This window comes from Brachyhypopomus gauderio, chromosome 20, assembly GCF_052324685.1.
Source record: "Brachyhypopomus gauderio isolate BG-103 chromosome 20, BGAUD_0.2, whole genome shotgun sequence".
NCBI lineage: Eukaryota > Metazoa > Chordata > Actinopteri > Gymnotiformes > Hypopomidae > Brachyhypopomus > Brachyhypopomus gauderio.
In genome coordinates this window covers 5,529,527-5,554,107 of record NC_135230.1, presented here as the reverse complement: position 1 = coordinate 5,554,107, position 24,581 = coordinate 5,529,527, and the positions used below count along the sequence as shown (strand labels likewise).

The following is a 24,581-nucleotide window of genomic DNA, read 5'->3' as shown; positions in this document are numbered from 1 at the left end:
TTACATTATATGATTATTGAAGGGGATCAAAGTAGGAGGCAGGAGGGTCTAATATGCTGCATGACTGAACTATCAAAACATTTCATGGTGATGGAGGTCAGAGCTACAGGACCAACCAAGAAGAATCTCTGTTGAATATACCATATCTCACCTGAGTGTCTCCAGTTTACAGTGTGAACTCTTCAGTCCAGCAGAGAGCTGCTCCACTCCTGAATTCTTCAGGTCGTTGTTACTAAGGTCCAGTTCCCTCAGAAGGGAGTTTTCCAGTTGCAAAACTGATGCCACATTTTCACAAGTGTTTCCCCCAAGATTACAGAGAGCCAGTCTGCAAGTAGATACAACAGATATTACTATACACTCTACAACTCACACAACAGATATTACGATATAGACAATTTTTTTAACCCTTATATGGTCCAAGGGTCTGTGGGACCCATTTTTAAAAAATCAGCTTAAAAAAATTCTACAATTTTTTTTTTTTCAAACTGAGATTCATTGGTCCTTGGCTCATTTTCTGTGAGCAACATAAATCAGAAAATATTTTCAATGACCACCCCCCCGTACCCCCCCCTTCACATTTGTATTACATACAGGGTCCAGGGTCCACTGGGCCCTGGGCTAGTCAAAGTGGGCAATCAACATTGGGTTGGGTAGTTGATAGTCGTCTGTATGACTTTAAAGGATATACAAACAAAGGACAGAGGAGTTTGGCATGCAAAGGTGAGCAACCATCAACACTTTTGATGGTTGTCACATCAGGGGTTGATTGCATATTGTCAGACAGCAGACGAAGAATCTCTATAAGAGACAAAGGGGTGAGATCTGAAAGAAGCATCTTTTCTCTCAGCCCTCATTATCCCTCCCTCCTCTCTGGACCTGTGTGTGTGTGTGTGTGTGTGTGTGTGTGTGTGTGTGTGTGTGTGTGTGTGTGTGTGTGTGTGTGTATGTGTGTGTGAGTGTGTGTTTCATCCAATCATGGGGACATGATGCTATAAATGCTAAAAATGCTATAAAAGATGGCAAAGCGATTCTCAGTTCAGACTGCCTTACAGCTGCTATTGGAAGAGACAGAGGATTTTGATGGTGATTCAGAAGAAGAAATTTCAGGATCACATTTCTGAAATATCAGAGTCTGATAGTGATAATGAAAAGGAGGATGAGCAGCAGCCAGCTCCGTTAGCACCAGCCCGTCAGCAGCTAGCCATAGGACCAGCCTGTCAGCCAGCATGATTTATGATTCATTTCCTTATTGTGTTACATTTTAATAAAAAAGTAACTAATAAATAAATGAGAGCAAACTAATTTAACATATGTATTGTTTATTTTACTTGCAATTGGGCTAAATCTGCTGATTATTTTAACAAAAAATGCAATGGGTCCCCCACACCCTGCTGGACCCCAAGAAGGTAGACCACGCCCGGATCTCATCAGGGTTAATTAATGATCATACTGCTATTTTGTTTATCACATTTAGATATGTGTGTTTAGAGAAAATAACAACTGCATAATAAAAATTACTATAAACAAAATTACCACCAAAATGAGCGAACTAGTAATTCATTGAATCATATATGTGGATCAGAGGTAAATAAACTAGTTTTTTTTTCGGCGTGAGATATCGCAAGTGTGGCGTGAGAGCGTGTGAAAACGGTCAAATGCGTGTGTCTCACGCTCAATGCGTGAGAGTTGGCAACCCTGCTGTGGAGATAATAAACCCAGTTCTCAAGGGGGTGATACAGGATAAACCAGAGCATCTTTAAACCTCTGCTAATGATTTGATTGCTTCACTACTACAAAGTGTGATCACTTGTGGGTTGTGTAAATGTAAAATAACTTAAATTAATAGTATATTGTAAAAATGGTTATTAGTTATAAACCACATTAACATTAATCAGATTAATCAACTCTGATTAATTATTTATGTTATTTGTATGTCATAACACATTTTTACCCCTTAAGCTAGTTGAGAATCTGGAGCATTAGAATTGTTGGTTCGATTAAACTCACAAAATGGCCAGAAAAAGACAACTTTCAATTGAAACTCGACAGTCTATTCTTGTTCTGAGAAATGAAGGCTATTCCATGCGAGACATTGCCAAGAAACTGAAGATTTCCTACAATGGTGTGTACTACTCCCTTCAGAGGAGAGCACAGACAGGCTCTAACCAGAGTAGAAGGAGAAGTGGAAGGCCCCGCTGCACAACTGAGCAAGAAGACAAGTACATTAGAGTCTCCAGTTTGAGAAATCGACGCCTCACAGGTCCTCAACTAGCAGCTTCATTAAATAGTACCCGCAAAACGCCAGTGTCAACATCTACAGTGAAGAGGCGACCCCAGGATGCTGGCCTTCAGGGCAGAGTAGCAAAGAAAAAGCCATATCTGGCTAATAAAAGAAAAAGATTAATATGGGCAAAAGAACACAGACATTGGACAGAGGAAGATTGGAAAAAAGTGTTATGGACAGACGAATCAAAGTTTGAGGTGTTTGGATCACACAGATGAACATTTGTGAGACGCAGAACAACTGAAAAGATGCTGGATGAGTGCCTGACACCATCTGTCAAACATGGTGGAGGTAATGTGATGGTCTGGGGTTGCTTTGGTGCTGGTAAAGTGGGAGATTTGTACAAGGTAAAAGGGATTTTGAATAAGGAAGGCTATCACTCCATTTTGCAACACCAATGCTGTAATTGCTGCTAATGGAGCATTCTTTGACGAAAGCAAAGTTTAAAGTAGAAAATTATTTCAAATTAAAAAAAACATTATTTCTACCTTGTCAGTGTCTGGACTATATTTCTATTCATTTTGCAACTCATTTGATAAATAAAAGTATGAGATTTCAGGAAAAACACAAAATTGTCTAGGTGACCCCAAACTTTTGAACGCTAGTGTATATTATCCTGCCTTAGTTGTTCTCTCTTGTTCCTTTTGGTTTTTGTTTAAATTAATAAATCACATTGATACTTGCATTTGCGTCACACCCGCCGCCCTTGATTCGTTACATTGTGGAGTGTTTATTAATTTTACTTTTTTTACATTTTTATTTTAATAAATGTAAACAGACTTCATAATTATACAACAGCAAACAAGGTTATTAATAAAAACAAGGTTGTTATTTAAAGAAAACACTGTTTCATGTGCTCCCAATTTTAGTTGACCAGTAATATTAGCATATTTGTTGATTTGTTACTTTTTATAATAGTAATGGCAGTAGATCAATCAATTGATCACTCTCTCCCTAAAGATGTCACTAAAATAACACCATCTGAAGATGAGTGACTTGTACACTTATAGGGCTAGATAGGGAAACTGAGTGCAGCAATTTATGAAATCAGCCAAGAGGACTAAAATATTAATGTCAGGAAATATGTAAAGAAGACATGCTGACCTTTAAAAATTACACTATAGAACCTTCACAGATTAACATGTCCATTCCAGAATGAATTCACAGAAATCTCACCTGAGTGTCTCCAGTTTACAGTGTGAACTCTTCAGTCCTTCAGAGAGCTCCTCTACTCCTGAATCCTGCAGGTTGTTGTTATTAAGGTCCAGATGTTTCAGGGAGGAGTTTTCTGTTTGTAGAGCAGGTGTGAGAGATTTGCAAGACTCCACAGTGAGATGACAGCCAGCTAGTCTGCAAAGGAGGAGTAAATAAAATAGTTCAGTTCAGTTCAAACAGACGATTTGAAATGACACAGAAAGAGTGATCTTGCAGATGATGAAAATATTCAGGCCTTTAAAAGTTCTGCTCCAGTAACAGTTCTTTATTAGAAACAGTGCCACCTTTAACAAGGCAAATACAATGTGTTTTAGTCAGCAGTTTGTTCACTGCTTATGGAGAATGACTGTAAAAAATAAATGGACTGACATATCCAAAGTTTACAAAAGGTGCATCATTCTTTTACTCCAGTGTGTGACAAGCCCAAATACAGCCACAGACAACCTACCTCACTGTAGTGAACGAAACAGCCAACCTACCTCACTGTAGTGACTGACACAGCCAGCCTACCTCACTGTAATGATTGACACAGCCAACCTACCTCACTGTAGTGACTGACACAGCCAGCCTACCTCACTGTAATGATTGACTGTTTCATAGGAAAGTCAATAAAATATGCATGAATAAACTACCTGCCCTAAATGCCTTCTCACCTGGAAATAGATCAATTCAGCACTGTTTACATTTCTGTTTGTTTGTCCTTTGATTGTTCACTACGGATAATAAAAACACTCCAAACATCTCACTCCCTCTCTGCTCCCATCACAGAAACATTTCTGTGTGCCTAAAAATAATATTTGGAGATTTTTATAGAATACAACATGATAGCCTTTATAAAACTACCTCAGTGCCTTCACACCTTTCCATTCAATAATTAATTCACAAAAATCTCACCCAAGTGTCTCTAGATTACAGTGTGAACTCTTCAGTCCAGCAGAGAGCTGCTCCACTCCTGAATCCTGCAGACAGTTGTTATTAAGGTCCAGATATTTCAGGGAGTTTTCTGTTTGTAGATTTGAAGTGAGATATTCACAAGTCTTCACAGTGAGATTACACCCAGCTAGTCTGTAAAGGAGTAAATACAATACAGAGTGCAGTTAAGTCAGAGGATGAGGAATCACAAGAACAGTGTGATGATGTAGATGAGGAAATATTGAGATGTTTAATGTTATTGTTGTGAATAATATGATAGCGAGTTACCCACATATTACCAATTACTGACATAAGTAATTGTTATCCACATAATCAATTAGTAATGTAACTGTGTGAGTGATATATGATGGCTCTGTAACATTTTATATAAACATCTTGAGATCAACTCCACCATTTTTCTCCTTAGGATGTGACATGCAGTACTAGGTGTTGATTGTAAAGATTATATTCTAGCATTAAATTCTTCAGATGACAATGTGCTTTCACACCTTAACATTTCCATTCAAGACTGAATTCATCATAGAAATCTCACCTGAGTGTCTCCAGTTTACAGTGTGAACTCTTCAGTCCAGCAGAGAGCTGCTCCACTCCTGAATCCTCCAGGTTATTATTGCTATTAAGGTCCAAATGTTTCAGGGAAGAATTTTCTGTTTGTAGAGCAGATGTGAGATATTCACAAGACTTCTCAGAGAGATTACAGTCAGTTAACCTAAAAAGGAGTAAATTCAGAGCAGAATGTATTTCAGTCAGAGGATGTAGAATCACAGAAAATGCTTTATGAAACATGCAATTTTTAGTTTAAAAATACAACAACTGGAAATATTTAAAGAAGAGGATGTGCTAGCCCTCAAAACTGTTTCAATGCCATGTACAGTTCAACTGTCACGTGGGCCAATGTCTGTATTTAGGTGTGTGTGTGTGTGTGTGTTTGTGTGTGTGTGTGTGTGGTGTTTGATGTTGATCGTTGTCACAAATACTTGTGCCTTTGTATCATACCTCATCCCTTTCTGTGTTATATTAGCATTTCCGTTCAAGAATGAATTCACATAAATCTCACCTGAGTGTCTCCAGTTTACAGTGTGAACTCTTCAGTCCAGCAGAGAGCTGCTCCACTCCTGAATCCTGCAAGTTGCTGTAACTGAAGTCCAGCTCTTTCAGGGAAGAGTTTTCAGTTTGTAGAGCTGATGTGAGATATTTGCAAGACATCATGGTGAGATTACAGCCAGATAATCTGCAAAAAGGAATAAATACAGTACAGATCTGTCTGATATCCAGTCACACAGGTATAGGCCTACATATTAGAAGAGGAAAAAAATTCAGATCTTTGACATTAGTATTATGTGTTTCTTATAAGACACATTCATCTATGTCTATCTCTTTCATTAGTTTTTATTATTATGTGTCACGTTACGATCCCTGACCCCTCCCTTTTGGGCGTGTGTTTACGTTGTCTACGTCTTGGTGTCTGTGTCTGTGGATCTCCGTGGTTGCGGTTACGTCTTGTGTTAATCCGTCTCACCTGTGGCTCGTCTTGTCATCACTTGGGGTTTATGTGGTTTGTCTATTTAATGTGCGTTCGCGCAGTGTTCTGTGCTCGGCGTTGTTTGAGTCATACACGTTCTTTGTTATCATGTTTTATGTGCGCCGTCTGCGCTTTATTTTTAGTCATTAAAAGTGACGTTTGCTGTACACGTTGGACTCGTGCCTCGTCCTTCACCCTTCCGCAATCGATACATTATGTGTCTATTCAGTGACTGCTCTTAGTTATTTTAGTTTTGGATATAATTAGTGCAAAACTCCCTGCTTGTATTGATGTGTTTGTTCCTTTTGCCCTCGCTGTGCAGTGAAACCCGACAGCAGCGGCAGTATTTCATGTTGTCCTGTTGTTGTTGCGGTGTGTTTGTCCCCCATTAGGGAATCCGATACCTTAGGGCCATTTGTCTGTCTATATATGTCTATACAGTATATGTTTTGTCTTTGTACCAGTTGACTGCTGGTTATTGTATCCTTAATTTGAATTAGTTCACAGGTCTATGCATTAAATCTTCCTTTTTCTGGCATGATTGCTTTCTTCTTTTTTGCACACATCACATGATCTGTATATAGTGCAGAATTTTCTAAAATTTGATAAAACCTCTTGGTACACACTACCAGTGAAAAAATTTTTACTATTTAAACAATTATAGCATATTGTTACATTTGGATCAGACAGGCATGATGCAAATGCAAGATTTGAATGATTCAATTAAATAAACAAAACTTAATACAAATTATGGGGAGAGTACCAGGCAAAATGGGATGCTATGGACCGGGAAACACACCAACGCTATCATGACAGACACTACAGGGAACAATGTAACTAACTTGGACGGATTAACACAACAGGTAATGAAAGGCATCAAAGACAATGAGCATAAAGCTAATGGGGAACAGACGAATGAGATAAACGCAAAACCTAGGGCATTAAACATAATCGACGAGAATACATAGGAAGACCAAAGAACAGTAACTAAACATATCAATCAGCAAACCACAGTTATGAAGAACACAAGAATACTCGGGAAAATAGGCAGAACTATAAACATGGAAAATCAAGGAACAAAACTATGCAGCATGAGGGGAAAAGGCAAACCAGAATATAAAACAGAATTAAACTGGGAGAAGGAGAGAGAGTGAGAGAGTGTAAAGGAATAAGGCTTTGGGAAACACTTACAGACAACTTCAAAACTCACACATGTAGACTAACTGGATAGAGACCGAGGGAAAATATACGGGGGAGATCGCAAGAGCAGAATACAGAAACAACGAAGCACAACTTTCAGATACAGTGTAACCAGAAACAATGACCCACAGGGAACACTAGACACGACGGTTAATAAATACACAGAATCACCAAGGATAGAATAAGACACAGGTGGAGCAATGATAACAGGGGCGTGACAGACAGAAGGGAACCTATGGAAACAGAGAAACAAGGTGGGGCTTGGGCAGACGACACTGGACTGGGGTGGAGGGCAGAGCTGGACGTGACACTAATTATATTTTTTATGTGTTACATCCTGTACTGCTGTATCCACCTCCTGATCCTCCGGGCCTGGATTTGGCTACCACCTCACTCTGGCTCCGCCCCTCCACCTCACTCTGGCCCGTCCCTCCACCTCACTCTGGCCCCGCCCCTCCACCTCACTCTGGCTCCGCCCCTCCACCTCACTCTGGTTCCGCCCCTCCACCTCACTCTGGCCCGTCCCTCCACCTCACTCTGGCCCCGCCCCTCCACCTCACTCTGGCTCCGCCCCTCCACCTCACTCTGGCCCCGCCCCTCCACCTCACTCTGGCTCCGCCCCTCCACCTCACTCTGGCCCCGCCCCTCCACCTCACTCTGGCTCCGCCCCTCCACTTAGGCCTTGTGGATAAAAGAGGATGAAGATCCCAAGATGGAGGGGTGAGAGATTGAGAGGAGACAGAGAGGTTTTGTGTGTGATACTGGTGTATGCTACTGTTCTGATATATTGTGTGCTAGCTCTTGTGGATTTGTATAACTTTGTGTCTTGGTGTGTGTTGTCTCTCTTTGGTAATAATTCTGTTAGTCTTGTGTGAGCCCTGTGGGAGAAGTTATATTTGTGCTTAGACACTGGGTGTAGGAAGTGGCGCCTTTTGTTTTGTGGGTTCGTGTTTGTTTGATATGAGTGTAGGTAAGAATTGTACTTTTGTTTTAGGATTAGTTATATTATTTTTCTAGGGGGGGTTGTTTGTTATTTTGGCCTTGCCACTCCTGACAATTACCAATAAACTTACTTGTTACATAAATCAGATAACTTTGTCCTGGATTTACATTTCTTCCATCATCCATATTAGTACAGATTATATACATACATGTTGCAGCCTTTACCTAGACAAGGGACGTAACATGTGATTTTTAAATCACATCTGAAACATTTGATTTCCATTCAAAGGAATTCATGAATAAATTGAGTTTGCATTTGCTCATTCACAATAAAGACAATAAACTCACCTGAGTGTCTCCAGTTTACAGTGTGAACTCTTCAGTCCAGCAGAGAGCTGCTCCACTCCAGAATCCTGCAGGTTACTATAACTGAAGTCCAGCTCTTTCAGGGAGGATTTTTCTGTTTGTAGAGGTGATGCGAGTGATTTGCAAAACTCCTCAGTGAGGTTACAGCCAGTTAATCTGAAAAGGAGGAGTAAATACAAAACTCTTAAATCAATTCTGTCTTTGACAGCCTGCATGAGAAATCAGGAATCAAACATAAACAACTGTACATTGTGCAACCAATTCAAATTCATGTTTTTATTTGGAAGTCACGTGTTCATCCATTTGTAAGAGATGTTGGTCATCTGTTGTCACGTTGCTGCTCTGCTCCTTCCTGAATTGGGAGAACTTTTCTAACATCTCAATATTTCTACATCTGCTTCATCACTCTATTTCTGTGATTCCTCGTCCTCTGACTGAACTGCACTCTGTACTGTATTTACTCCCAGGTGGTGAACACCTGGACCTTGTTGTGTTTATCACTTGTCTTGTTTAGTGTAGTCAGCGCCTCCTTCAGGTAGTGTGTGTGTTAGACATCAGTAGCCACATACATTCAGCCTTATTTATGCCCTGTTGTATATTGTTCATATTATTGCACAAAAATATTATTAGTAGTATGTTTCTTTTCATTTTAGTTCATTTTCATTAAACACTTCAAATGAAGACCTGTTGTCAGGATAGCATCCTCAGCTCACATATGACACTACACTTCCCAGCATCCTCAGTGAGGACCGCACAGATCAGCATCTCTGATACTCTATTATTACTAACACACTATTAGAGTCTCTAAAAGATAATACAGCTGACACTCATTAAGACTCCATATAAACTCACATCTAGGTCTTCATAGTTGCAAAGTATTGCTAAGAATTTCCCTTGAGCTGCTGGATTCTCAAAGGTATCAACTCGTGTTAATGAAAGAAATGCTGGTGGGGAAGACATGGACTTATAAATATTTATTTACTGAATGTAAAGGTAATGCCATATGTCATTTGTGTGGGGAGGACAGAGAGCTGTGATTAGGATTATATCTAAGGTGAAGTTTGTTCATTCGTGATATAAGGTGCAGTGTCTACACTGTTAGACTATGGTCTCTTCTTCAGTAAATGTGTCACGGTACGGCGGCCCCCTACTGGTCGCCCCCGTCTACAGCAGCAGCTTGTCCTGTGGGTGTGGTGTTGTGTTCGTCCCTCAAGTGGGCGGAGCCCGCGATCCGTCTCACCTGAGGGTCGTTTGTTCGTCTATATATGTCTTGTCTTTTTACCAGTTGACCGCTGGTTATTATATCCTTAATTCGGATGAGTTCATGGGTTTTGGTTTGCGCACTTTACATATTAAACCATCCTATTTCCCTGAGACTTGGCGTGATCGCTTCCATTTATTTTCGCTCACCCTACCCGTCACAAAATGGTTTAAACCAGTGGTTCCCAAACATTTTCTGCCGTGCCCCCCTTTAGTAGATGAGAATATTTTTGTGCCCCCCCTGTGCCCAATATTTTTTTTGTTGAGTGGGGGGGGGGGGGGGTGACGAGTGTAAGTTGTTGAGGTGGGGGGGCAGGGACACGTGTAAGTTGTTGAGCGAGGGGGGGTGGCGAATGTAAGTTGTTGAGCGGTGGGGGGATTACGAATGTAAGTTGTTGAGCGGTGGGGAGGTGGCGAATGTAAGTTTTGGAGCGAGGGGGGTGGCGAATGTAAGTTGTTGAGCGGTGGGGGGGTGGCGAATGTAAGTTGTTGAGCGGTGGGGGGGGGTGGCGAATGTAAGTTGTTGAGCGGGGAGGTGGCGACTGTATAACACAATAGCGATCTATCACCAGTAGTTAGCGAATTAAAACACTACAACCCTGATGTGCACATCATTTACTTCCAAGCTCAGCGCCCCCCACTTTGGGAACCACTGGTTTAACCAGTGAGAGAAAAGATGCTTATTTCAGATCTCACCCCTTTGTCTCTATGGAGATTATTCATCGTCTGCTGTCTCTCTATATACAATCAACCCCTGGTGGGGTAACCATCAAATCCTTGAGAAGTGTTGATGGTTGCCCACCTTTGCATGCCCAACCCCTCTGCCCTTTGTTTGTATATCCTTTGAGGTCTCAACCCTAAGGTGACGACTATCAATTACCCTACCCAATGTTGATTGCCCAAGTGCAATCACCTTCATCCCACAGTGACCCCTCCTTAAACTCCTCTTCCTCCTCATCTTCATCCCCCAATTACCCCTCCTTAAACTCATCTTCCTCCTCCCACACTCCACAATGTATATAAGGTCCTCCCACATAGACTACAGTAGAACTGGTCGTGATCCACCTTATGTTACATGCTCTGTAACTTGTCAAATCTGCAGTTCCTATCATTGACTGTATGTATATATAAGTGGACTGGATGACGCGAGTGAAAAGTGAAGCCTCCGTTAGTCAGCTGCCCTCTAGTGGCTGGCTGCAGTACAACTTTTAACCCCGCCCATTCCCATGTTAGTGAACGGGCCGGACGAAAAAAGATTTTATAGAAGTTATTAAGTGTTATTTAAAGGGGTGTGGCGATAAGGTGATTGACAGTTAATAGCTGCGTTGGTTGACATCTATTACCAGACGCTCAAACGTGAACGCGCTCAACAGCAAAACTCTCGTCAGACGTTTGTTTATTTTGTAAAACGTCAAAAGTTTCTATACTGGTGGGCGTTTCCTAACGAATGTCAGGGCGGAGATACGGTCTCTGGCGGAGATACTGTCCTGCCTACCGGTTCTAATGCGCATGCTCTGGTTCCAATTTTCAAGATGGCAGCGTCCGTGCGGCCATCTTGGTGGCTTCAAAAACTCACAACGGGAGTCAACGGTGACGTACCGTCCATTATATATACGGTCAATGGTTCCTATATTGTCTGCTAGAGGCGTGTTTTGGCTTGTTCTGTGAAATATCTTTGTCAAAAAAGAGAAAAGTGGACACAGAGTGTCAGATTTTTCAAGAAAAATGGAAAGTTCATGTGTTTGGAATTGCTTCCCAGATGTGGAAAATGTCACTGTGATCAGTTTTTATGCATAATGCACTTAAACTTATGTTTAACACTGGAGCTCCTGAGATTTCAAGGTTCTGAGGACATCACCCCTCCTTCTCCTGCCCAATTAGCAGGACCATACATATGTTAATTTCAGAGCAAGACAGGAGCAGAAAGACAGGCAGGAGCTCTGTGGCAGGAGCTCTGTGGTGCACCAGGTCTAGTCTGTGTGCAGTCTGTGTGCACCAGGTCTAGTTTGTAGTCTAAAATAAATAAATAAAGTTTAGCCCTGTTTCGGCGTTATGTGTGAAGCGCTACATATTGACATAAGTATTATTTAGAGCGGTGAACCATTATCATTAGCGTGGTATTGGCGTTATGTATGAAGCAAGCGTCTCAGATTTTCTTGTGTATGCACTTCAATAGCGCCACACATTTACATGGCTGAACCAACCATTATCACGGGTCCATATTGTTCCCGTGAAACACATTATCATTAGCGTGGTATTGGTGTTATGTATGAAGCAAGCGTCCCAGATTTTCTTGTGTATGCACTTCAATAGCGCCACACATTTACATGGCTGAACCAACCATTATCACGGGTCCATATTGTTCCCGTGAAACACATTATCATTAGCGTGGTATTGGCGTTATGTATGAAGCAAGCGTCCCAGATTTTCTTGTGTATGCACTTCAATAGCAGCAACAAAGTAATAAAGGTATAGTAAAGTAATATTTATTTTTACATTTACTTATTTTTACTCATACAGCATAGTAACATAATATTTTTTTGCAGTGTTTATGCTTGTGTTTGACTGATATTTCGTTTGTGTAAATAAGATATTTCGTTCATGTAAATAACTTGGCGTCATTTATTTATTTTTACTCATACAGCATAGTAATATAATATTTTTTGTGTTTTCTTGTGTTTGACTGATATTTCGTTTGTGTAAATAAGATATTTTGTTCATGTAAATAACTTGGCGTCATTTATTTATTTTTACTCATACAGCATAGTAATATAATATTTTTTGCAGTGTATATGCTTGTGTTTGACTGATATTTCGTTTGTGTAAATAAGATATTTCGTTCGTGTAAATAACTTGGCGTCATTTATTTATTTTTACTCATACAGCATAGTAATATAATATTTTTTGCAGTGTTTATGCTTGTGTTTGACTGATATTTCGTTTGTGTATATAAGATATTTCGTTTGTGTAAATAACTTAGCGTCATTTATTTATTTTTACTCATACAGCATAGTAATATAATATTTTTTGCAGTGTTTATGCTTGTGTTTGACTGATATTCACGGATTGCCGTGAACCATTATCACGGGTCCAATCACCTTTTATTGTTCCCGTGTATGCAGGGGATTAGCCCGGTTTCGGTTTCGGCGTTATGTGTGAAGCGCCACCTATTATAATAAAGTATAATTAGTATGCGCTGTTGTGGGTGTGTTCTTCAGAGTCATGATAAAAGCTGAAACCCAAAGGCAGGCGACTTACATTTTCCCTACTATCCTGTGTGGAGACGACGCAAAACACCATGGCAAGACAGAGGACGTTCACCGGTCAAGAAGTTGCGGCTTTGCTGACCAACGAGGACTGCTGTGAGTCCGATGCGGGAGAAGGACCCTCCTGTTTTTTGACCAGCGATTCATCCGATGAAGAAAGAAGCAGTACATCGGATGAGGTACAACAGAGCCCTCCAAGGAAGAGACGGACACAGGCTGACACCACACCTGCACCAACCGTACGGGCAAAAGATGGAACTGTTTGGGAGAAGGTTGGCATCGCACGCTCTCGTGTCAGCAGCTGTTCGCCTAATTCAACATTTGTTGAGCCGTCCGGGCCTACAGAGCATGCAAAGGTATAGTAACTTCATATTTCTTTCCAGTGTTTCTGCTTGTGTTTGAATGATATTTAGTACGTGTAATTTACCTTGCGTCATTTGTTTACTTTTACTAATACAGCGTAGGATCACAAGCAGACTGCAGAGTTTTCTGTGTTTGCTCGACATGGAGATGCTGCGAATCATCACAGACTGCACTGTCCATGAAGCCCGCAGAACAGACAGCAGCTGGAGTTTGTCGGTCAGCGAGTTTATGGCATTCGTAGCAATCCTATTTCTACGAGCAGTCCTCTGTCCAGTTGGAGCGATGTCGGACTGTTGGTCGGCAATGTTCGCTGTGCCTTCGATCCAGGAGACAATGGCACGGGACCGCTACCAAGAAATCATGCGGTACTTGCGCTTTGATAATAAGGACACCCGTGCGGAGCGTGCAAAGAGCGACAGATTTGCTGCGATTTCGGACATCTGGCAGCGATTTGTGAACAACTGCATTTTGTGCTATACCCCAGGCAAGGAACTGACAGTCGACGAGCAGCTGTTTCCGACCAAGGTTCGCTGTCCGTTCACCCAGTACATTGCCTCAAAGCCGGACAAGTTTGGAATAAAGTTTTGGGTTGCTTCTGAGTTGAACACAAAGTACATGTGCAACGCCATTCCATACCTTGGAAAGGACCCCGATCGTCCCAAGGGGGAAAGAGTGTCCGAGAATGTGGTGATGAAGCTTATGAAGCCATACCTGGGCAAGGGCAGAACTGTAGCCACAGACAATTTTTTCACATCTCTTTCCCTGGCTAAGAAGCTGCTGGAATGCAACACGACTCTGCTTGGGACAATGAACAAGATTCGCCGAGAAGTTCCTTTGGAAGCCAAAAACGCCAAGGGACGTGAGAAGTTGTCAACGGAGGTGTACAGATCCGATGATGCGCTTCTGACGGTGTATGCCTCCAAGCCCAACAAAACAGTTTGCGTTCTGAGCACTATGCACACGCATGTAGCGGATACATATGTTAGTTTATGGATTATGAACGGGGCACCATCCTGATTGCTCAGGAACCAGTATTGTGATAACGGAGTTAGGTGGAATATGGTTTGATCAGTCTCATTACTAAAGGGTTAAGTTCTGGTTCCGCGCAGTGACCTAATACCATCGACCAAAATATGCATTTACCACCGTGACCAGATGAATAAATGTCCACATTTATTAAATGGTTAATATTACAATTGATACAAAGCATATGAATGATTTGGCTCAAATTGAAACTAAACCTATATGTGAATCTACTAATTTAAACCAGGGATATAATAGTGAACAACAAAGAATATAAAATTAAACAACAATAGCGAGTGATAAACAACTGTCGGATCATGAGATTTATTTATTTAACTATCCTAAGGCTTGCCTAACTAGCGTAGGACCCAGGGACGGACACGAGGTCTTTAGAGAGAGAATAGAAAAGAAGAAAGAGGAAGTTTGGGCAGGTTAATGGTAACAGTATTTACTATTTTGGACTCCGGGAGAAATAGCAGCTGGCAACCCCAAAACAGCATATGAACTGAGCGTCTTACTTCGAAGGAGAGACGTGGTTACGCGGACCAACCGGTGCGCGTTCACGGTTCGTTTCTTGAGGCGGCTAAGGTCTGCGGAGCAGGTCACGTGAGACGGCTCGGGTCGCGGAGGCTTAGCGGTGACGTCACAGTCGAAGCTTGAGGGCGCAGACAAACTTGTGCAGATGACTTGACTGAGAAAGAAGATGAGCTTGACTTGAACGACTAGACGAAATAAAAGTACTTTTGACGACGAAACGTAGAATAAAGAAAATAAAGAAGAATCTTCTGTTGGACTCGGTGAGAGCGTTAGTTGCGGTTTCTTGGCATCGCTCTTCTGGACACGGCGGTGTTCGGCGTGAGTCCAGCGAACAGTCGCGATGGTTTGGCGTGTTCGAGTATTTGATTCTCGGCGACTCTGGCGAAGTTCTCCAAGTCTTCCCAAATTACCAGGCTGCCAAGCTCATTGTTTCGCTTCGAGCTAGGGCTTTTAAAACAAGTTTTAGGGGTGTAATTGTAAGGCGCTTTCATGTTCATCAGGCCATTGACCATTGGCCTTTATTAATGAATATTCATGACCTCTGCCCAGACAGGGGAGAGAAAGAGAGAGAGAGAGAGAGAGGGGGAGAGCGAGGAGTGCCCGTCTTTCTAGGTCTAGTTAATGACTTAACCAAAGAAGACAGATTAACACAATTCGAAGACAAAGTAAACTAATCCTAAATAAATTGTCTTACATACTCTGCCTAAACAAGAATTATTTGATTCTATTAGTCTACACATTGAGCCATTCTTAATTTCCACTTTTGGACAATAAATGACACATAATGCACAGACAGGAATAAATGTGAGGTCACATACGCACACATGAGAGTGATCACATTCAATGAGTAACATACAAACTAATACATAGATATGGGTATGTGGTGTGTTTATACAGTAACACGTATTCTAATAAGATCACTTAATACTGAATACATGAAAGATCATAAGTTGTGTCTTCATATCAACCACATGGCACAGTGTTCACATTTAGGCACATGGTCCTGTGGTCCTTTGTCCTTAAAGGCTGGAAAGCTGAATACTGGTTTCAAGAATAATTAATCTTTCCTTGTATGGAAGGTAGTCAAGTTCGGTGTCTCTAGACTGCATTCGCCGAGCTGGTTCCTGTAGGCTGAATCCCAATTCTGTGTACAGTTCAGATTTGGAGTTACAGAGATCTCTGCAATATTTGTATCTTCAGCTCTGGATTATAACACAGGACATAGAGTGGGTTTAAACTGTGGGCAATCAGATAAGGTTGGAATTTAGAGTTTTATGGTCCTTCCTGACTGTGGTCCCAGTATCCTCCGACGAAGGTTGGTTTTGACCAGCCTCTCTTAGATGGCCTCTCTCCCAAGCTCAGGAGATCATAAGGTCAGCATTGTAGGCTTTTGGGAGGTAAACACCACTATGGATGTGGGTCCTTTGGGGCCTGTTGCTGTTGTAAAGAATCAGTGTTTATCTTTACATACCATCAAAGAAATCTGGGTGAGTCAGTCTCTCAGTTCAGTGGGAAAGGATTCCATTTTGGGTGTCACAGTGAAATTGCGTTTAGCTGTCTCCACTACATATCCCCCACTTGGTAGGGCATCCACGATAATGGGTGGCATACCACAAGATGGAGAGAGCTGAAGGATGCAGAGCATAACATGACACCAACATTCACATGCTTTATTGGGGTTGCCTCATGAAGAGCAGAGAAAGATAAAGAAATCATATAAGTAACAGGTTGGCTAACTAGTACGACATTATCCTTATCGTGCACTACAAGGGTAACTCTAGGAGAACTAGGTCCTTATCCAGCTCATCTTCCCCCTGGTCACTGCCAGGGTAAGGATCTTTGCGTCTGACAAACTTGACTAGGTGGCTGGTACATTCGTCTAACTAGGTTTGCAAGATCCGAGTTCGCATTAAGTAGAAGTAGGCTATCTTAAGATTACCACATTTTAACCCCACAACGGTGGCTACTACGATGTCTGAGGTTGACCAGGAATAGGAGATAGGTTGAGAAGGGGCGATAGGTAGGGATGCGATTTCCTTCAATACACTTCCTACTGGGTCAAGTCAATCACTTGGGTACCTTCATATTGTATACATGTAAGGGTATGTGCTTCTAGTTCTAGACAGTGTTTCGCAAAGAAGTCAGTTATTTCTATTTCACTTTCATATTGATCAGGGTTTAACTGATACAGAGCCAAATCTCCGACATGCAGTATAGCTTTGGAGGCTTTAGAGGTGACGGTGACAGGGCACTGCGCACTGTTCATCAGAAATCGGAGGCCACAAATACCATTAGTACTATCATGTATAAACAATTTATTTAGACCAACGGTAGTAGATGTCTTTGGCTTACGTACACATGCATAATTTGGAGTAAATTTGGTAGAGGTTTTCTGTAAACACTATGGGTAAGTTAACTAGGAAAATTGGTTCCCTATCTTGAGGGTTGCAATATATTAGAACCACACCACCTAAAGTATAGGCAAAGTGAGCCCACAAATCTGTGGAGGTTCCTTTAGTAGCTTTGGTCAAATTGTGTTGTACCAAAAAGAGATGTACTAAATATGGAGGGGTTCTTCCCCTAGCAGAGCTATCAACGGAGGCGCGGATTCCACGCCACATGTCTGAAATAAGTGTGTTTATCAGTTGGGTGTGAGCATCATCAACATGTAGGACAGAGAGAAGCATATTAGCTGTTCATATGGTCTTATTTAAAACGATGCTGTAGGTGTTAAGCACTAAGGCAGTGAGGTCGTTATAAAGCTGAATTTCAGGACTGCACTCAGCCAGGTCATCCTACTGAGATAATTGTACATCGTTAAGCTTATGCATATCATACGTTGTTTAACTATTTAACGACATGTTGGGCTAAGGGTCACCTTAGGGTTCACCCCCACTAAGTGTCTAGAGCACAAAGACAGCTTGGTTAGCACACATTGTGGGTGAAATAATGGCCAGAGTAGAGTATGGATGAAGAGTTGTAGATAGCTCTATGGGATTTCTTTCTTTAGTTGCTTGTTCTCTAAGGTGGTCTTATGGGCTTTGATTTGATCGTGGTGAGCCCAAATAAAGTTGGATCCCCCCTTTCTGGAGGAACTTTGATTCGGTGGAGGAGTTCGTCAGTGATGGTGTGGGGCCCTGTGTAGTTTGAATAGGACTTATGAGCTAATTTCTCTGTGCATTGTCTGGCCCTGCCTGTAGGTGTGACGAACACAGAGGACCACACCTTGTCCCCCACTTGGAACTCATGTTGGGATGATTTGATGTCATAATAAGCTTTGCATCTTCTAGCACTCTTTCTGAGATGTTGTTGTGCAAATGTGACTGTAGCCTTGCGGCGTTTGCGGAGGTTTGACCACAGAGAGGTTAGTCCTTGTTCTTGTCTTGGGGCTCTGTGAGTCAAAACTGAGGGCTGAAACTGGTGGCATACCAGGCAGTCTTTGATGTGGTTTATCCCATCTTTTATCATGCCAGGCCAGTAGGCGACTTGTTGCAGTGCTTGATGTGTGGCCTTAACTCCTTTGTGGCCTTCACATGGAGAGTCATGGGCATGGATCAGCATTTCCCCCCTTTGGCTTCGAGGGACCACGAGCGCAGGTGAAGTGAGGGCCTCGGAGACATACGTAGGCAGGCCCTTGACTAGACAGAGTGAGGATCGAGCACTAAACAAGTCACTAAGGTCAGGAACAGTCTTACTGTCAGGTTCTAGAATGTCATGCGTCAGGGAATCGGAGAGGTAAAGAACCATTTTGTGATCAGCCGGATCTTGGGCCTGTAAGGCGAGGAGATCTGAATCTGACAATGCAGGTTGAGTTGATGCAAACGTGAGTTGGATTGATGGTTCTGTTTGTGACCTCGTACCCACCAGTACTGATGGGTCGGGAGGGAGGGAAAAGTCTGTGGCATCTGCATCTAGGTCTTGCCCTGGACTACATGGATGTTCTAGAGACCCCCCTGTAAGTTCTGTTGAAGATGGAACCATATTGATGACTTGCTGCAAGTGTTCTTCTTTTCCTGCAGTTGTCTTTAGGTCACCTGGAAAGGTGTCTTGATTTGCGAGACACTTGTTAGGGGGCCAGGAAGGCCGTGGAGTGTCTTGCTTCGGTTTAGTCAGTTTTATATCTGTGATGCCTGGCGGCTCCCAGAGGTGGCCAGGTATTGTGGCTTGTATCTCAAATGTGTGGCACACTGACGAGGGACTGGGTAGGGAAGCTGGTAATGGTTCCCGGACTTGTGCCCAGATTTTTAGCTGTTTGGAATCAATCAGTGGCTTGAATCGGTTAAGGAGATCCTTGCCAATGAGAAAGGGGATGGTCTCCAGGGGAGAAATGTGAACCGGGTGAACGAGGTTCATTGGGCCAATAGTCAGATGGATCCAGACTATTTTGTCCACTGCTATGCTTGTGTGTGAGTAGGGTTGGACATTCAGGGGGTAACTTTGAGGCTGTAGCTCTTTGTTAGCTTTCCTCGTTATGGCTTTAACCTGATGGAACAGAGTGGTGGACATCAAGGTGAGGTCAGATGCTGTGTCTAACAGAGCTTCCTGAGTTAATGAATTTTCTAACTTCACTGACAGGTGGAGTTTGCGTGCAGCTCCTTTCTCACTGAGATGGCCTAGGAACTGTTGGAATGGAGGTTCATCTTGGATGATGGAGGGATCCTCCTGGCCGAGTCTTTCTTTTGGGTCTAATTGTACAACTAATACTGTCTTATGAGGGGTGGAGTTCACCTCTTCTTGAGGGTGGGTATTAGTGGTCTTCCCCCCACCGTATGAAGTTGGTGGGCAATAAGGCCTGATCTCTGTTTTACTGGAAATTTTGTGGAGTTCTTGTTCTGCTCTCTGGCGTTGTGGATGAATTTGTGGTCTGGGACTTTCTTCATTCAACGCTGTGACGGAGAGTGGGTCAACCTTAGGGGCTTTAGTGGCTTGAAGGGTTCCCGCTATTCGTTTGATGAACTCTAGGTCTTCTTGGCTCATGTTTCCAAGGGGGTTGTTGTTGTCAGTGGCTTTATCTCTGGGCTGGAGATCTATTTTGCAGTGAGTTTTACCATGCCTTTCCTCAGTTTGACCTGGATGACTATCATATTGTGGCTTGTTGTGTGAATATGATTTCATCTTTGGAAGGGTGTTGTTCCCTCTGTAGTTGCTGTGAGTTTGTTCTCCGTTCTGAGGGTCTGAGAACATAGCTTGGTGCTCTCTGGAGGAGCTTCGGCTGGTAGTAGAGTTGGACCGGTCTCTGTTTTGATCCCTCCAGCGGGATTGAGAGTGTCCGTGGCCTTCGTCAGGTGTTCGGGATTGGGGGCGTTCTCTGGCCTCATGGGTCAGGGTCGAGCCTGAGGGCTCCAAACCTGGGGCCTCTTCAAGCTCCAACCGTGGGAGTTTGGAATCTGAGTTCTGGACCTTTGGAGGTTTGGACCGCTTTTGGGTATGTTTGATGAAACCTTTAATAGCTAGATTACGAAGCTGTCGGCTAGATAGTGTTTGGGGACAGGCTGCCACTCCTAGCTGGTGGCTAGTATTGGGATGGAGGTTGTGGACAAATAATGTCTTGAAGTTTATGTCTTCCTCCATTTCAGGTTCATTGCGAGACCCAAAGTAGGCCTGACGGAGGCGGGAATAGTATTGTTGGGGTGATTCCTGCCTTTGCTGTTTTGTTTCCATAGCGGCTATCAATCCTGTCTGATGTAAATGGTTGGAGAATTCGTCTTCTAATGCATGGCAGAGCAGGTTATAGTCTGCTCTTATCTGGAGAGACTGACGTTCGATGAAGCTACTGACCTCCCTGCTAGATGTCACCTTTATGAGGTACACCTTGTCATCTACAGTGGCGCAGGGGAATTTTCTCAGGTAGTATTCAATGTCTTTTAAGTACATGCTGACATTGTTATCACTATTGGGCTTTGGTTCGAAGCGGATGATGTTACGCGCTATTTTGTCAAGCTCTCTGTCAGAGGGTCTTAGAGGCAGGTAGCCTCCTGGCGACTGGCCTTCTGTAGAGGACCCGAGGTTGGCTAGGTCTGTGTGGCCAGGCCTGCTTGGAGGGACTGAGGGGTGTCCTGAAGTGAAAGCATGTGTGGTAGGCAGCCCTGTATGCCTTGTTGGGCTACCTTGGTGGCTGGACGCGGGACTCTGTCTCTCCGGGTAAGAGTTTTCCCACTCAGGTCTTCTGCTCTGTTCAGGGTTCAGGGAATGATGTCTTTCGTTCCGGTAAGCGGTGGAACTTCTCTCTGGGAGTTCCCTTCGTGAGGATGGACTCCATGTTTCAGTTTTGGCTTCTGCAAACTCGACCTCTAACTTGCGCTGATTTTGTTGCGATACTACCAGTGGTGGACAGTAACGAAGTAAATGTAATTCGTTACTGTACTTAAGTAACATTTCCATGTATCTGTACTTTACTCAAGTACTTTTATTTGGTAAGACTTTATACTTTTACTTCACTACATTTCAAAGCGAAACTTTTTACTTTTCACTTCGTTACATTTACAGAAACATCTCGTTCCTTTTCTATTTTTAAATCAACGCTTAATAAAAGACTATAACCAATCAGCGCTCAGTAAGAGATTAAGATTTGTACGCTAATTGGCTGAGGATCTGACACGGCTGCAACAGATGGCTTTCCCCAACACCCCTGGACTTATTTAGCCGAATTGTTTTAATACCTCGAAAAGAAAAATGATTCGTATTCCTTCAAGTGTCTCCTCTGCATTCCGAAGAACACATCACAGTCATCATTTATTAACTCGCCGTCAAACTTGAAAAAACACATCGAGGTAAGTTCGCCATTAGATGAGTACTACCAACAGGGTGGTTTATGGTTTATATACCCTGGTTAATTATATCACATTGAAATACACAACTTTTAACAGATGCTTTTATTCAAAGCAATGTGCTAGTACCCAAATTGCAATCTGTGGAGATGCTAAGCACCAGTTTAACACAGGAGACTCCCACATCAAACGTTAAAGCCGGGGACACATACACGCGAATTTGGCCAAGCGAAGCGAACTTCGCAATTCATTCCTATGAGGGAGGCGAAGGCAAGCAAATATGAGCGAAGCGTAGCAAAATTATTAAAATTATTATTATTATATTAATTATTTAAGCAATAATACACTCGAGGTTCGTGCTATAACGTGTAATATTGGCGCTGCGGTCGTAGGCCGAGTGCCGTAGATCAGCACAGTGCCAATATTACCCGTTATAGCACGAACCTCGAGTGTATTGTGATTATACCACAGTTCAATTATCGCTGTTTATTGAAAGATTTTGAGTTAATGAGGACGAGAAAATACGACCTGTTTGGTTAAAAACACTCCGCCAGTTAAAATAGTTCCATTCAATGGCTCGCTGCTAAACTTAAACAACACTGGAACAGCCTTACCCAATAAATATTATAGAGGTAAATATACACAAAAACAACTGTTGATTAAGTTGTATTTATTAAAAATAAAGTACAACAATTATTGTCCATCCACTGCTGATTGGAGGTTCGTTCAGGTATCTGTTCAGTCCAGCTCTTAAACCAACGACGCTGCTGATGCTATATAAGTCTCCCTTCACGTTTCTGACGGATCCATAAAAACGTCGTAAAAGCTGATTCATTTCATTTTTGTTGATAATACTAAAATCGACTGCAATGTCGTTGCTCTTTAACCAGGATGTAAATACATTAAGAGCCCAGGACGTTTGTTTTACGGTATTAACTTCGTTTCTCTGCATTTCCAGCCCATCCAAATCATTGTTTGTAAGCGTGACAAACCTTGGCTCATTGGAGGAATCAGGCTGGTCATTTATAGCTTCATCCTCCAGTTTCAGATTGAAACAAATGCTTTCGAAGCCAATATATTTAACGAACTCCCTGTAATTCATTTTGATAATGTTGCTGCTTGTTTGTAGTTGCGCTGTTTGGCCTGTAAACGCTGCTGCGTTGCTAGGTTACCTGTATGTGGCGGAGTAATACATGGAGAGTTTCGGTTACAGTGCTATAACGTGTAATATTGGCACTCCTAGATCGCCTCTCAGCCAATCACATTGTAGGGTCGGAACTAACTGTGGTATAATAATAATTATTAATTATTTGGCCAAGTTTAATATTATGAGTTCAGTTGGTTGGGCTGCACACAGTTCTAGTTCTATGTGCTAAGCTTCCCTATCCCGCCATGTGGTGGACAACGTATAACCTCTTCAAAACTTAGGTAATGCTTCATCAAATGTAATGTTTATAGTGAATGATTTATCAGTTGTGTTTTTATTGATTTTCATCAGTTGTGATGGTGTTTGTTATTTGTTATTAGTTTTATGACAAGCGAAATGAATGAAAAATAAAATAATGAAACTTGAATGAATGCTTTTTGTGTTGTTGCTTCAAAAGCACTTGGTCTTACTTAAATATAATATAGTTTTGAGTATTTTGTGTTTGCTAGGCAAATGTAAGGCACTGTTTCGTTGTTCACTTGTTGATCGAGTAGGCCTAGGGGTTTTGATATGACGCTAAGAAAAAAAAGTTTTTACTTTTACTTTTAATACTTAAGTATTTTTGAAGGCAGATACTTTTGTACTTCTACTCAAGTAAAAAATTGAGGTGAATACTTTTACTTTTACTTGAGTAATATTCAATGCAATGTAACTGTACTTTTACTCAAGTACATAATTGCTGTACTTCGTCCACCACTGGATACTACTAGGTCATACTTTGCCTTTGACAATTCAGACATGAGTTCTTGTCTTTCAAGATTAGTTTCTTCTCGAGTCTGGTTTCTTAGTCTGGTGGCTTCAACAATCTCTCTTCTTAATTGGGTGTTTTCTTCTTCTATTTGGCGGCTTACTTGGATGGCATTACTGAACTTCTTCTGCCATTGGTCTCTTTCATCATAAGCGGCTTTCAACTGTGTGATGGTCAGGAGGGCTATCTTGCTTATGACCTCGGTGAGCTCTCGACCCTTGAGTTGTTTAGTTATGTGTGATGCTATGCAGTCAGTCATGAGGTCAGTTAGTCTAGTGGGTTCAGCTTGTTGAGCTTCCCCTAAGTAGCCAGGGACTATGTCTTTGGTTAGTTCCTGCAAGGTGACTTCTAAATCTCTCATGGTGTCGTCTCTCTTTGGGGCGCTTGCCTGACCTGACTTACTCATGGTGTGTGAGTTAGGTTTTATCTGCTAGAGTTTTGATTTGGGTCAGCTAGATCTGATGGTGTTTGAAGGTAGTTATTGCAAGATTCTCTAGCGTATGTGGGTAGTGGTCTGACCCGTATGTAAATAACAAAACAAACAAAAGAAAACAGATATGTGTATAAGACTAAATAGAGGATTATAAAAGTATGGTTAAATGTGCTTTAAATGATTGTTTCAGTAATACTTAGTAAAAGTAAAAGAATTAAAACAACAAATAAGACAAAATGTGTATACAAAAAGAAAATTATTTAAAAGACTAGATAAGTGGGAAGTATTTGGTTATATGGGATTTAATGTAAGTTCCAATTTAAATTAAAATTTAAATTTCACTTAATACTATAAAACAAGAACTGTTGAGCTGTCTTTGGTCTAGGATTGTGGGGTTGATTAACTTTAGTCACTTTATTACTAATTGGTAAAAGTGGATCTAAACAACAATAATATTAATAACTCAATATTAATCACTTCTATACAATGGCTTTATATGGTACAGTATAATACAT

The 24,581-nt window shown here is 41.9% G+C and overlaps 1 protein-coding gene across 3 annotated transcripts in view; it reads right to left on the bottom strand.

Annotated features, from left to right (window-relative positions):
• Positions 1-24,581, bottom strand: part of LOC143484636 (uncharacterized) — a 328,223-nt gene that overhangs the window by 2,981 nt on the left and 300,661 nt on the right. For all 3 annotated transcript variants that reach the window (XM_076983469.1, XM_076983471.1, XM_076983470.1), the window contains 2 exons: positions 3,461-3,634; positions 152-325 (listed from right to left, as the gene is read on the bottom strand). In XM_076983469.1, the coding sequence (XP_076839584.1) occupies positions 152-325; positions 3,461-3,634 (348 nt within the window). The remainder of the gene's footprint in view (positions 1-151; positions 326-3,460; positions 3,635-24,581) is intronic.